General features: G+C 51.8%; 1 protein-coding gene across 1 annotated transcript in view; it reads left to right on the top strand.

The window, feature by feature from the left end:
* The window catches only part of MAGI3 (membrane associated guanylate kinase, WW and PDZ domain containing 3), a 168,337-nt gene extending 157,739 nt beyond the window's left edge, over positions 1 to 10,598 (top strand). Inside the window, exons 17-22 of the mRNA XM_023757013.1 lie at positions 548 to 733; positions 2,718 to 2,820; positions 3,449 to 3,539; positions 4,006 to 4,149; positions 6,777 to 6,915; positions 8,131 to 10,598. Of these exons, the coding sequence (XP_023612781.1) occupies positions 548 to 733; positions 2,718 to 2,820; positions 3,449 to 3,539; positions 4,006 to 4,149; positions 6,777 to 6,915; positions 8,131 to 9,062 (1,595 nt within the window). The 3' untranslated portion in view covers positions 9,063 to 10,598. The remainder of the gene's footprint in view (positions 1 to 547; positions 734 to 2,717; positions 2,821 to 3,448; positions 3,540 to 4,005; positions 4,150 to 6,776; positions 6,916 to 8,130) is intronic.
* Positions 10,599 to 13,388: the final 2,790 nt, after the last annotated feature.

Here is a 13,388-nt window from a genome sequence, read left to right as displayed (position 1 = left end):
AGATGTTCTCATCAGTATCAGCGAGGTCAGGCATCTCTCAACAGGATTGTAGGATGACGGTATAAAGACTGGGGGAAGGTTTACGGTGAATGGAAAAGAGCAAAGGGCTGCAGCTATGTGAAGAGAATGCATGTGGCCTGGCCAGCATGGCTCAGTGGTTGAGCATCGACCTATGAACCAGGAGGTCATGGTTCAATTCCCGGTCAGGACACATGCCCAGATTTTGGGCTCAAGCCCTAGTAGGGGGCATGCAGGAGACAGCTGATCAATGATTCTCTCTCATCATTGATGTTTCTATCTCTCTCCCTCTCAGAAAGCAATAAAAATACATATATATTTTTAAAAAGAGTGCAAAAAGAGTGTATGTGGGCAAGAAGGGGAAGGTTATAGATACGGAAATAGCAGCATTTAGATAGGAGGCTCACATGTGGTGCTTTTTTGCTGTATTTTTCTTTGATGTTGTGTTGAATTTTTAAATGATGCTGATAAATCTAACACTAACAGATATTTTAAATAATTGAAAACCTGGGGATTTTTTTTCTTATAGTTATTCCTCATAAAATTGGCCGAGTCATAGAAGGAAGCCCAGCTGACCGCTGTGGGAAGCTGAAGGTGGGAGACCACATCTCAGCAGTGAATGGGCAGTCCATCGTCGACCTGTCCCACGACAGCATCGTCCAGCTGATCAAGGACGCCGGCGTCACTGTCACGCTGACGGTCATCGCTGAGGAAGGTAAGGGAGCAGTCAACCTAGTTGCCCCGAGGGGCCCAGAGCCTGCAGAAGGCATGGCTCCCTCTAATGTGCCCTGGAGTCTCACTGTTTGCCTTTTCGGTTTTATATATATACTCTAGAGGCCCGGTGCACGAAATTTGTGCACGGTTAGGGTCCCTAGTGGCTGCCGGCCTTCCTTAATTCTGTGCCGCCCCCTGGTGGTCAGCACACATCATAGCGAATGACCGAACTCCCAGTCAAACTCCTGAGAGGACACTTTGCATATTAGGCTTTTATATAGAGAGATATTTCAGAGAGGAAGGGGGAGGGAGAGAGAGATGGAAACATCAGTGATGAGAGAGAACCATTGATCAGCTGCCTCCTGCATTCCCTACCACTGGGGTTAGAGCCCTCAACCCAGGCATGTGCCCTGTCCAGGAATTGAACCATGACCTGGTTCATAGGTCGACGCTCAACCACTGAGCCATGCTGGCTGGGCAGCCTTTTCCATTTAATGGATTAAAAAGTTTATTATAAAGTGTCAGTAGCTTAAGACAACAGTAGCTCCGGCTAGTGAGTGGTGGCCATTTGTGTGCCGGGAAAGTAAGCAGCCAGCAGCGAGAGAGATTGGTAGACTTTTCCGACCGTGTGTCCTTTTAAATAACAAGTCTTAAGTCTGCTGGAGTGAGGGAAAACCCTCTGAGGAGCTCAGAGTCACGGAGCCTGGGCGTCAGGCCCAGGCCGAGCTGCCTTCGGGGAGGCGGCTTCCTCTGGCAGCCGCCCTGTAAGGGGGGGAAGGGAGTGGGTGGGAATGGCCAGTAAATGGGGCGTGAAACATACTTAGTGTCTCGCTTTGGTCAGGAATTCCTACTTAGGAACCATCTCGAATAGCCCCGTTCTGTTCTTTATGAATTACATAGTGCTCATCTCATCTTTCCCGATTGTGTAAAGCCACTGAGAAGCCTGAAACAGCAGAGCTATGAGGGGTCAGTCTTGCATATTAAAATGTCGTGCACTGCAGTGGGTATTCGTGTCTGTTCCCCCCACGACCTCTAGCCCAGTCCGTCTGTTCTCTTCCTGCGGCCCCACCACCATGTTTTCATCTAAGGAGTTACCCAAACTTCCGTCTGCCCTGGGTCCTGGGTGGACACCGCTCGCTGGGGCCCTCCAAGGCCCTTCTGAGGCCCGGGTGATGGGCTCAGGTTTCGGCCCCATCAGCCTTGCTCAGTCATGGTCTTACTACGCTGTGCCCCCTCCCCTCGGTACTTCAATCTCCTACGTTTGATGTTTGGACGGGATAAGACATGAGAGTTTCCGCTTTAGAGCTGTGAGTCTGACCGTCTCTGACGGTCCTGGCCCATGACTGCCGTCCAGCCCTAGATGCTGAGCTCGGTACCAAAGCTGCCTTCAGGGCAACCGACCTGGAGCTGCTGCCCAAGATGCGGGAACAGATGTGCCTTCTCCTCCCCTCTGTGCTCTTAGAAAGCTCTGCCTGCGTCTGTTTTCTAAACACTCGTCCACTCGAGGGTGATCGTGTGTCAGGCGAGGTACCTGCTCCGGATGAGGGATGCAGCTGGAGGGGCGTGGGGCCGGCGGACGGGCCTCTGTCCCCCCTCCGCAGACCTGTCCCCTCCTGCAGTGGCTCAGAGGTGGGGGTGAGCTCCGGAGCCACAGAGGAACAGGCTAGGAGGCGGTTCCTGGAGCCCGTCCTCGCCGGCAGGACCCGCGTGGGTTCCTTTCTGACTCTCCTGTGTGCGGACGATCCACATCAGGGTGGCGGCGGGGAGTGTGTGGCATAGAATGTGACTCCCGTTCTCCTCCATAAACATAAACGTTACTCAGAGGACACGGGGAGGGCGGCCACGTTCCTCCTCCGACAGCTGAGCAGCCAGCTCATGTGGCCACTGAGGCGGCACCGTGTGGTACCGTCTGGTGCCCGTGGACCCACTCGGCCTCCACATTCTTAGGGACAGATGCTCAGTTCTGTTTTTCCTCCTCTGAACAGAGCATCATGGTCCACCGTCAGGAACAAACTCAGCCAGGCAGAGCCCAGCCCTGCAGCACCGGCCGCTGGGACAGTCACAGGCCAGCCACGCGCCTGGGGACAGGTGAGGCCTCTCTCCTCAGCACCCACTGCCCCCACCCTGCCCCGCCGTGATGAGGAGCAGCCGGAGGTCCCCATGAGAACCTGCATCTTCCACCTTCAGGTCCTTCCTGGTCCCCCTCCCTCCATCGCGCCCGACACGCGGGGACTGGAAGGAAGCCACGGCCCCACTGGCTCGGCCACTCTGGGCCCTGGTTTGGGAGGGAAGCCCCAGCCCCACAAAGACTGCTGTCTCCTAGGCGACCTGAGCAGAGCAGTGTTCATACCTATTTATTTCCTCTTCAGTCCAAACATTGGCCATCAACACTCGGTTACTAGAAACTCGGCGCAGCCCCTCCCGGCATCGGCGCTCAGCAGAGCCGTCTGGTGTGGCGAGGTCAGCTCCCGGGCTGCAGGCTGTCGCTCGGTGCAGTTCCTTTGGTGTGAACTGCCCGGGACCCCTGGCCCTGCGGACGGGACACTGGCGGAAGGGCCGGTTTCTGCCCGGCATCTCCGTCCGGTGTAGCCTGTCCCCACAGCAGTGTGCCGGGCGGGTGGCCAGGCCCAGCTCTAAAAGGAAATGGGGAAGCTGCCTTTACGTGCAGCCGGTTTTGATTGCTCAGTTCAGAGGGGCCCTGGCTTCTCTCCCGCAGTGAGACTTACAGACACTCGTGGGCGGACCACAAGCAACTCCCCCAGCCCGACGCGGCCGTGATCTCCGCTGTGGGCAGCCGGCACCACCAGGTGAGATGCCCCCCGGTTCACACTGGGGTTTTTATTGCAAATCAGATAAATCTGTTCAAGTCAGTCACTCTTGAGGACCTACTGTGTGGTTGGCAGCCCGTTTGCTTCCGGGGAAAATGGAGAGTGAAAGGAAGGTTTGCCCAGCGGGTGGAGAAATTTGAACCCTGGTTGAGTGCTTAGAGCAGGGCTTGCGTTCCTCAGAGGAGCAGTGGGTTTTTCTCTTTTCAGGAAAATTAGTTAAAATCTACTTAAAGGAAGCACGTCCCCAAATTCTGTCCTCTGATTGACCAGCTAGTTAGAGACATGTAACCCCCAGATTCCGGCTGCATTTGTAAAAACTGCGCAGCCCGGGGCCCGCAGCGTCCGCTCCGTCCTGGCGCCACAGAAGTGCTGTTGAGGGTAGGTCCTGTCCCCCCGCCGCGAGCGAGCGGCCCCTGGAGCCTGTTTCCTCCCTTCCTCCCCGCAGGGCCTGGGCTGCTACCCGGTGGAGCTGGAGCGCGGCCCCCGGGGCTTCGGGTTCAGCCTCCGCGGGGGCAAGGAGTACAACATGGGGCTGTTCATCCTGCGCCTGGCCGAGGACGGGCCCGCCCTCAAGGACGGCCGGATTCACGTGAGTCGGCCTCTCTCCACCTCTGCTTTCGGTCCAGCCGGGAAGTAGTTGCTGAAAGGGTGTGCGGACGGCTCTCGAGTCTAAGTAGCGAGATCCTGCGTCACTCAAACCTGAGGGGCACGTGCCTGCCAGTTCCCTCTCTGACCCAGGACGCCCGCCCTTCTCTCCTCGCTCCCTTCCCATCGCGCCAGCATCCTCGGCACCTTGAGTCATGTCCCTAGTGGGCGTCCCATAGGTATTTTTGGGAAGAATAGAACGGACGGATGATGCTTCTAGCTCATGAGAGGATTCCTGTTACTGTTTAGGGTTGGTTCCTGGGATCCACTGCTGGTAGGCAGGACCTGGGTTTCTGCGAAGCAGTTAGCAAACAGTGTGACTCACTAAAACGAGAACATGTGAACTTGTAGTAGATGGAGAGCTGCTGAGAGTATCTGTGGGCCTCAGGCTGGTCCGTAAATCTGCTTAAAATGTAGAGAGGAGGGAATACGGTTCCGGGCAAAGCTAACGAGAAATCGGCCGAAGTGGGAAAAGTTCGCGTTAGGGAATAATGTCCATGTTTAACATGGAACAAGGTCAGAAAGTATAGGATTCGCCATCTCCCAGGCAACACATTCTCTGTGTTAGTGCGAGTCTCACGGCTGTGAGGTGGGTGCCGGCCCCGTACAGAGTTCACCTGAGGCTCAGCGAGACGGTCGCTCGCCGGTGCCGCAGCCTGTGGCGGCTGCAGAGGGACCAGGCCTGTCCTGCCGATGCCTTTGGGAGGCCCGTGGGCTCTTGACATGTTCTGAGATGATCATGTGAACAACTGTTAGAAATACTATATTTAGTGGATGTTTTAAAAACTGTGAGATTGCCTTAAAGATAGTGTTTAAGAGCCAAATTTTTCTTTATCCCTTCTTCCTTCCGTTCTTATTCTCCATCCCCCACAATTTTTTTTCAGTAATACAAACCTGAACATGAATTTGTTCTGTTTGCCAAACGACGTGTTCTCATCCTATTTTAAAACTGTAAAGTAACCGAGCTGTACAAGGGTGTCTGCATTTCCCTCTCAAAGCGCCGCGGTCTGCCCTGGGCCCTGCGCTGGTCCGCACAAGCTGAGCTGCCAAGCCCTGGCCCTCTTCCGCTTCTCCCCAGTTTAGCTTAAAGTTAAACAAAAACGACACCTGGTGGCAAATCCGTTCAGTTACAAGTTTTATTATAATTTACTTGTGCTAAAACAATAAGAACTGTGCAGGTCTGGATAGTGAGTTTAAGCCAAAGACTGTGCTTAAACTTAATTACAACCTCAGTCATGTTTTCTAAGATGTACCCAGAGCACGCTTCACATACTGTCTGCTCTAATTCTCTTTTCTCTAGCGACCGGCAGGATTATACAGCTAGTGCTAATTTGTCATCTACTTCCTCATGAAAATGTTTCTTCTTCGGTCACTTACGGGAAATCTGGGCTTTTTAAAAATCAATTATCTTGCTTTTAAAGATTTCTTTTCCACTTTGTGAAATCTATTGATCTTGTTTCTGATATCCTCCATTTTTTTCAAAAGTTTACAGCAAAACATTTATTCCCCTTCATAGTTTACTTGCAATTTTCACATTGTGCTCTCTACAGTGGTTCTCAACCTGTGGGTCTCGACCCCTTTGGCGGTCGAATGACCCTTTCACAGGGGTCGCCTAAGACCATCCTGCATATCAGATATTTACATTATGATTCATAACAGTAGCAACATTACAGTTATGAAGTAGCAACGAAAATAATTTTATGGTTGGGTCACAACATGAGGAACTGTATTTAAAGGGCCAGAGGTTGAGAACCACTGCCTTAGGACTTTTTTGGAAAGCCCGAAAATAGGTAACTTCACACTAACATTTGTGCTTGGTTTGTAATCACGTTCTATCCCTTTAAGTCCTCCCAACGCCCCATTTCACAGAGAGGGAGGCGAGACCCCTGTGGGAGGAGGTGGGTGGTGGTCGCGGCCTCCCTGCTGCTGTTCCTGGTGCCTAGCAAGCGCAGGGAGCTATTGGAATTGCTTTCGCTAATTTTCCCGTTTTGTTCTGAAGCCAACACCCTTTACTTTTCACCTTGAAATGTAGTTTCAAATCTGGAATAAAATCCCTACCATCATCATCTTTAATCAGGCCCTTTGCAGAAGTTAAACTTGTCTGCTGTTTTTTAGAGGAAAAATACGGACATTTCTAGGAAGTAGCAGAGGTACCGAGGCATCTTATTCTAATCCCTAGTCTTCTAGGGCAGCAACCACCAGCCGGTGGTCCGAAAGGTTGGCGGCCGCTGTTTCAGGGAAATCCTTTTACACTACAGTAATGAAATATGAGCCGGTTATTGGATTTAAATCGGCCTTCACATTAATGTATTCTCCAAGGTGAGTTTCAGTCTTAACGTATGAATATTTCATTTGGCTCTTGATTTCAAGATGCCCAGCTCCTGCTTCCTAGTCATGTAAAGCTAGACATTCCTCTGCTGCTGCCGCCACCACCTGCCCCTCCTCAACGCGAGAGCGGGCGGCGCTGTGCACGATGAAAGGTCTTACCAGTGGCAGGGGTGCTGGGCCAGGCTGAGCGGCTCTCGAGTCCACGGAAGCGAAACGGATGACGGTGTATTGCTCCCTGTCTAGGTCGGGGACCAGATTGTGGAGATCAACGGGGAGCCCACACAAGGCATCACGCACACGCGGGCCATCGAGCTCATCCAGGCCGGCGGGAACAAGGTGCTCCTGCTGCTGAGGCCGGGCACGGGCCTGATTCCTGACCACGGTGAGCGGGGCCCGAGGCTGCAGAGCGGAGAGGGGGGGAGGGTCAGCAGGAGGAACATGCACGGGGAGGGGACAGTTCCCGCCCAGTCCCAGCAAAAGCCAGAATCCTCGACAGCTAGCAACCGCATGGTTTTCATTAGCTACAAATAATATTACAGAATAGGTGGTTCCAGGCAGGACTTTGCTGGAATGGGATACATGTGAAGCTAATTTCAACAGAAAATGCAGAAATGTGCCTGAAAAGAACAAGGTTGTCAGAGGCGAGTGGTTTAAATGTCAGGAAAACCGTCTGAAACCTCTGCAGCTGGCATTGATTCCGCGGCGTCAGGTCTGCTCCTCTGCTGGGCACGGGAGCTGCAGGCCCGCTGGTCCCCGGGCGCTGCTGCAATGTCAGTGCCTGGGCTGCGTGCCCTGGCCGAGGAGGAGGTGGCCCCGTGCAGGACCTCCTGCGGCCCGGCCCCTCTCAGCCCGCGAGCCTCCGACACTCACCTTCCGCCGCCTGCTTGTAGCCGTGCGCCCGGTGACGTCTGTGCTAACTGCACTGCGATGTGTTCACACAGTCCTAGGCTTTTTCTCTTCCTCCTTCAGGTTTGGCTCCTTCCGGTCTGTGCTCCTACGTGAAACCTGAGCAGCATTAAGGCTTTCAGGGCTTTTCTTGGTCTTTCCTTAAAAAGACTTGGTAAATTTGCATGTCTTGTCAATCACTTCCGTCTTTTATTTTTTTTCTTTTTAGTTAAAAAATGATGCTATGAAATACATCTAATTCTTCTGCTGCACTTTTCCGTTTCCTTTTGACATTAAATTTGACAGCTTCATTAGGAAAACTATTTACAAATGCCCGCGGACCACAGTGCGGTCTCCTTAGTGACTTAGCATGTCCTTAGGCTGTAGCCATTGGTTAGAGCTAAATTAATACACCTCTTGGACCAGGTAGTTTGGTCGAATTTTAAGTTTTAATTGGGCTTATACACATAGTAACTGGAAAAAGTGAATCCTGTTATTTGCTGTATATTTAAACTCCCTACCCTGGATGTACAAATACAGCTGTCTGTACACACCTGCCTTTATAGAGATACTAGTACTCGTGTGTAGAGCTACCTAAACGTCTGTAAACTGTTCAGATGCTCATCCACTTCAAATGGCTGTCATAGTTCAAACCTTACTGCTCCTCACTCACTCCTAACATTTAACCATGTTCCACTCACCTCCTCCCCAGGCGATTGGGATACCTCTCACCCTCCATCTCCCCTCGTGATCTACGACGAACAGTCACCATCGGCCCCACCCTCGCGTTCCGCGTCCATGTTTGAAGAGCCGCACGTGCCGGTAACTGGAGACTCCTCGGCGAGAGCTCAGCCGCGGGACCAGGCAGAACTCCAGGACGCGGCGCCTGGGAGGAAAGGCACTTCCCATCAGTCTCTCCAGAAAAACGCGAGCAAGAGGGACCCACCTGCCGGCCACGGGCACGGCGACAAGAAGAACCTCTTAAAGGTGGAAAACGGTGTCTCCCGGCGCGGTAGGTCCGCTAGTCCTAAAAAGGCCGCCAGTCGCTATGCAGAGGACCATCTAGAAACGATTCCTGGGCCTCTCAAAAGTGACCCCAAAAGACGGCCCCGGGACCGGTCCTCCAGCCCCAGGAGAGGGGAGAGTAAAAGTGGGCCGAGCAGCGCCAGGGCAGGTCCTGGACAAGACCCCGCCAGGAGCAGCAGGGGGCGCTCTTCAAGCCCCAAGAAGCAGCCGAGGACCGAGGGCAGCAGAGACCCCCCAGGGGCCCCGGCCAGCGAGGGCGCCCAGCCGGCCTCCGATGGGGTCAGGAACGAGGCGAAGCAGGGTCCGCCTGGGAAAACCAGAGCTCGCTCTCCAGAGAAAAGAAGCAAGAGGCTGGATGAGAAGTCTCTCCCGTCCAAAAAGACTCCTCTCGTTGCCAGCCGAGGAGGACCTGAAAGTGAAAAAGGAAAGCGAGCCCCCGTCGGAGAAGCGTCCGAAAAGAAGCTGAAGCCGGACCCAGAGGACGACAGCGGGAAGGAGGCGGCCGACAGCGGCCGGGGCTCTCCGGGCCGGCGGGCGCCCATCACCCCAGGGCCCTGGAAGGTGCCCAGTGCCAGCAAGGCCTCGGGCTCGACTGGGGTGGCTGAGAGACGGCTGTGACCTGTCGTATAAGCGTTTCCCCCAAACGTCATTCTTCCAGAAACCCTCACGCCTGAGAGCATTTTGACTTCACCGGTCACCGGGCCGCATGAAGGGCCCTGGTTTGCTGAGACGCGCCGGCCCCGGGCTGCCTGCCCTCCGTCGCGCCTGCGTGTCACCCTCGTGCTGTCTCAACAGATGGCCTACGTGACGTTAACAGTGTGGTCACAACTCACTTTAGGTCGGTGCCAAGTTCTCGGCTGCCCCGCGTCCATTTCCTCCTCCTCGCGCAGTATTCCCGCAGCAGTGACGCCGAGGCGTGGCCTGGAAGCCGTGTTCTCCATCGCATGTTGCATGTTTACAGAGGACCATTGGAGTCCCCGCAGGAGAGGGGGCCTCGCTCGTGGCTACAGATGGCGGTGCCTCTTCCGACAGCTCCCGATGGCGTCCCAGCTCAGAAATACAACATCACTGTCCCTGCTGCAAAGAAAAACAGGTAGTCGGATCCTGACCTCCGCGGTTTTCTGTTGCAGTGCCGCTGGGGAAGGTGTTTCAAGTAACTTAAAGGTATTACTTACAACTGCACGTTCCGCAGGAGACCGCACTGAAGCCAAGCAGCGTCCACCTCCTGGCCCCCCACCGGGACCGTGGCCGCTCCTGTGGGAACACCCTGTGCTCCTGGCCGAAGAGAAACTAGCAGGCTTCGATTTCTGGCTGTTTGGGTGGCACCTGCTAAGTCACTGGTTGTTAGTTCCTATTTGAAGCGTCACAATCAGAACCCGTCTCAGTCATGCCAGCAGCTTCCCAGAGGCTGCCGAGCCTCAGCCCCCTCGCAGGTGAGGACACGCAGGGGACAGGCTGGGCCTCCCTGCCTTCCTCGCTCCACTGACTCCGTCTAAAGACGAGAAAGGGAGCCCAAACCTCCGGTCGCCTGTGCGGACCCGCGGTTTAAGGAAAGATGCTGCGGGAGGTGGAGGCGGGGTTTAACCACAGGAGAGCCGTGTTTTTCAGCCCCTGAAGCAGCGTTCAGTAGCAGCTAGAAATAGAGGAACTTCTCAGAACAAAACCCTGTGGGAGTGTCTGGACACACTGCCTGTCACTCGGGTTCCTCTGGTTGTGAAACGTCGTGTCCAGGCCCCTCCCTCTCGGCGTCGGGCTGTGAAGCTCCCTCCTGGGACGAGGGACTCAGCCTGTCCCGACCCCCCGCCTGTGACCCCGGAGCAGCGCAGAACTAGGCTTGGTTACGCTCAGAGTTAGCGCCCCCGTAGCCCACAATTAGTGATAACAATCCTATTTTTATTGTTAACTGTGACATGACTTGGATGTCATGTGTTGTCAGTCTGATGTGGCTGTTTCCTAAGTAACCTGTCACTGTATCGATTATATTCTGACTTAGCAATGTGGCCTTGGAATGCTAAGCAAATATGGATGTACTGGTTGTAAATGTTTATATACTGTACAGTACCTTTATATATACACCTGAGGTTCTGATTAGAGAAAGAGATCTGTAAATGGCTCGCTATTTTTTATATAGATATTAAAAAAATCAAAAACCAACGCGTGGTCTGAGTCCTCAAATAGATTTAGTCCCTCCAAGTAACACACACAGTCCTGCCACCAAGAAAACGCTGATGATGATGACTTTACCCATATATGTTCAACTCTAAACCCGTTTTATACCTTTCATTGTGAAGAAAATAGCTTTGCTTAAGTAACTTACTGCCACCCCAAATCCTTTCTTATACGTACTGGAAACGCACTACTAGCCTTTTCTCACGAGGACAGCGTAAGCCCAGTTACCACAAGGTCACAAAAGCTATTTTCATCAGACTATGAGGTTTCACATTAGAATAACTTAAAAGTATTTACTACAGGCTACACTTTTTGAATGAAGCGTTCTGACTTGATTTTAATTCTTGGTATGAATAGGCCTCAAACCTATTTCAATACATGGTTAATTAAATCTTCTTAAAGGGAAAAATGAGTTCCTACCATCGCATGAACTCAGCACTGAGAGTCAAGCCAGGCCCACAGTGGAGATGTGACACAGCGGAGGACGCAGGAAGTGGCAGTAAGTCGTTTTCTTATTATTTTGGTGGATATTTTCTTACTGATCACAAAGAAAGTTCTGGGTGCTATTATGTAGTCTCACTAGGAAGAGCAGACCAAGCTCCTATAACAGTGATGGCGAACCTATGACACGCGTGTCAGAGGTGACACGCGAACTCATTTTTTTGGTTGATTTTTCTTTGTTAAATGGCATTTAAATATATAAAATAAATATCAAAAATGTCTTCGTTTTACTACGGTTGCAAATATCAAAAAATTTCTGTATGTGACACTGCACCAGAGTTAAGTTAGGGTTTTTCAAAATGCTGACACGCCGAGCTCAAAAGGTTCGCCATCACTGTCCTATAACGTTATCTGTTCTAAACCTAGTGACGTCACTGCACAGTCAACTATCAGAAGCCCTGGACGCAGAGAAGCACTTGGCTGTTTATTTCTACAGGAGACTCTTGGTTATTTTCTTTTTTAATAGTAAGGTAGTCGCCTGTAGAAAAGGCCAAGTGCTCCTAACACACGGCTACATGAATTTCATGTGTCACGGGTCCCACATGCAAAGAGACTACGTTTAGAGAAGCCAGGGTATTCAGTTTAGCTAAACTGACAGTCTGACTTCCCCAGCGTGTTCCTGACCACGGGACACGATATAAACACAGACTCCAGCCACAAAACATGATGTTCAGTCTGAAGAATACAGCAGAGCAACTTAACCGTGGCGTGCTCCGGGCCCAGGAACGGTCTGTGCTTCTAAGCAGTAACAGGTCTATTTACAGAGCAGCTCTTTCCTGGTCATGCTCTTAAGGGTTATCAGCAACACAATGACTTGCAGAAAGCATGCCACAATGATCACATGAAACCGTCATCTTTGCTTTCACTGACTCAAAGATAGCCACTCCCGTGGGTCTCTTTTTGATGCTGCTGTGCAAATGGAGCCGTAAGAAAGGAATTCTAGCTACTAGGGAACTCAGTCTTGCTCACATAGACACCAAAAGACAAAAAACGGCCAAGTGCTTTCATTGAGCCTAACGCTTCCCTCCAAGTCAAGCAGAACTCTTAGCAAACACACAAGTCAAGAGGCCTATTTGCCCTTAATAAACCACCACTGCTACCTTGAGTGACGTCTTGTTAGAGCTGCAGGCCCCGGACATGCGCAGGGAGGGGTGGAAGTTCTGGTGAAATTCAGACGTCGTCATTCCCGGCGGCACCAGTAACTGCGAAAGGCAAAGCGTTCCTTTAAATGACTAAACTAGCCAGTGCGTGTGTAGAGGAGATTACATTTAATAAATGTTCTTGATAATCCCAAGTCATACATTACGTTTCAAAGTGAGACCCATTCGGTCCATTATGAGTATGTAGATCTAAAAAATGTCAAGAACGAATTTCATTCATTTGAAAGGAGGTTAATTTTACAGTCCGCTTACCTCTAAATGCAATGAACCAAAACTAAAAGCATAATCCATCAGCTTATACTTTGGGAGAGAACCTGGAACTGAATTCTCCTGTGTCTCTGAAAGTCAAGAAAACCAGTCCCCCATCAGGCAAGTCTCTGGTTATTCACCTTTTCAAAGTGATTCGTTCAGATTACCATGGGCCACAACGTACATGTTCAGGAAGTCGGAGGTTATACCTCCAGAGCAATCAGGGGGAATACCTTTTCCCAATACAACAAATTACAAAATTAAGTGAACCTCCTGTGGTTATTACTATTCCAATTAAATGTATGAATAGTTCTGTCTTTACATTTTGATTTCTCAGTGACATGAATGTCAGAGTATGTGATATCACTGCTTTTGGGGATCACAGCAAAAGCCCAAGTTCCTAGGAATCGTTATACAGATACACACGAAGCACCGAGGGTGAGCGAGTCATGAAGTGACACTCTCCCATCCCAACAGGAGAAACAATTGCCCGAGTGGTAAATTACTCGAGGTCTGTTTGTCATTTATTCTACGGATTTCTATCGAGTACCTATGATGGGGTCAGGTACTTACTGTTCTGCGTTCTGGGCACCTAGAGGTGAACAAAAATAGTGCCTGCCTGGAGGGCTCAGCCCGTGGAAGGTCAAACAAGGAGGCAAAACAGAAACAGGGTCATCAGACTGGGAGAAGCACCAGGAAATGAACCTTCACCAGGGCCATCAGAGGAGGACCCGGCAGCCGACAGGCCATCCCAGGGAGGGCCTAGAAAACACATTTGAGAAGTCACATGGTGCAGTGGGGGACCCGGGAGGTAAGGGGTTGAGAAGGTGACCTGGAGAGGGGAGCAGGCGTGATAGTGAATGGC

Source organism: Myotis lucifugus, unplaced genomic scaffold (assembly GCF_000147115.1).
Source record: "Myotis lucifugus unplaced genomic scaffold, Myoluc2.0 scaffold_101, whole genome shotgun sequence".
Taxonomy (NCBI): Eukaryota; Metazoa; Chordata; class Mammalia; order Chiroptera; family Vespertilionidae; genus Myotis; species Myotis lucifugus.
The sequence above is the reverse complement of the archived record's forward strand: the minus strand, read 5'-3'. Positions and strand labels throughout refer to the sequence as shown.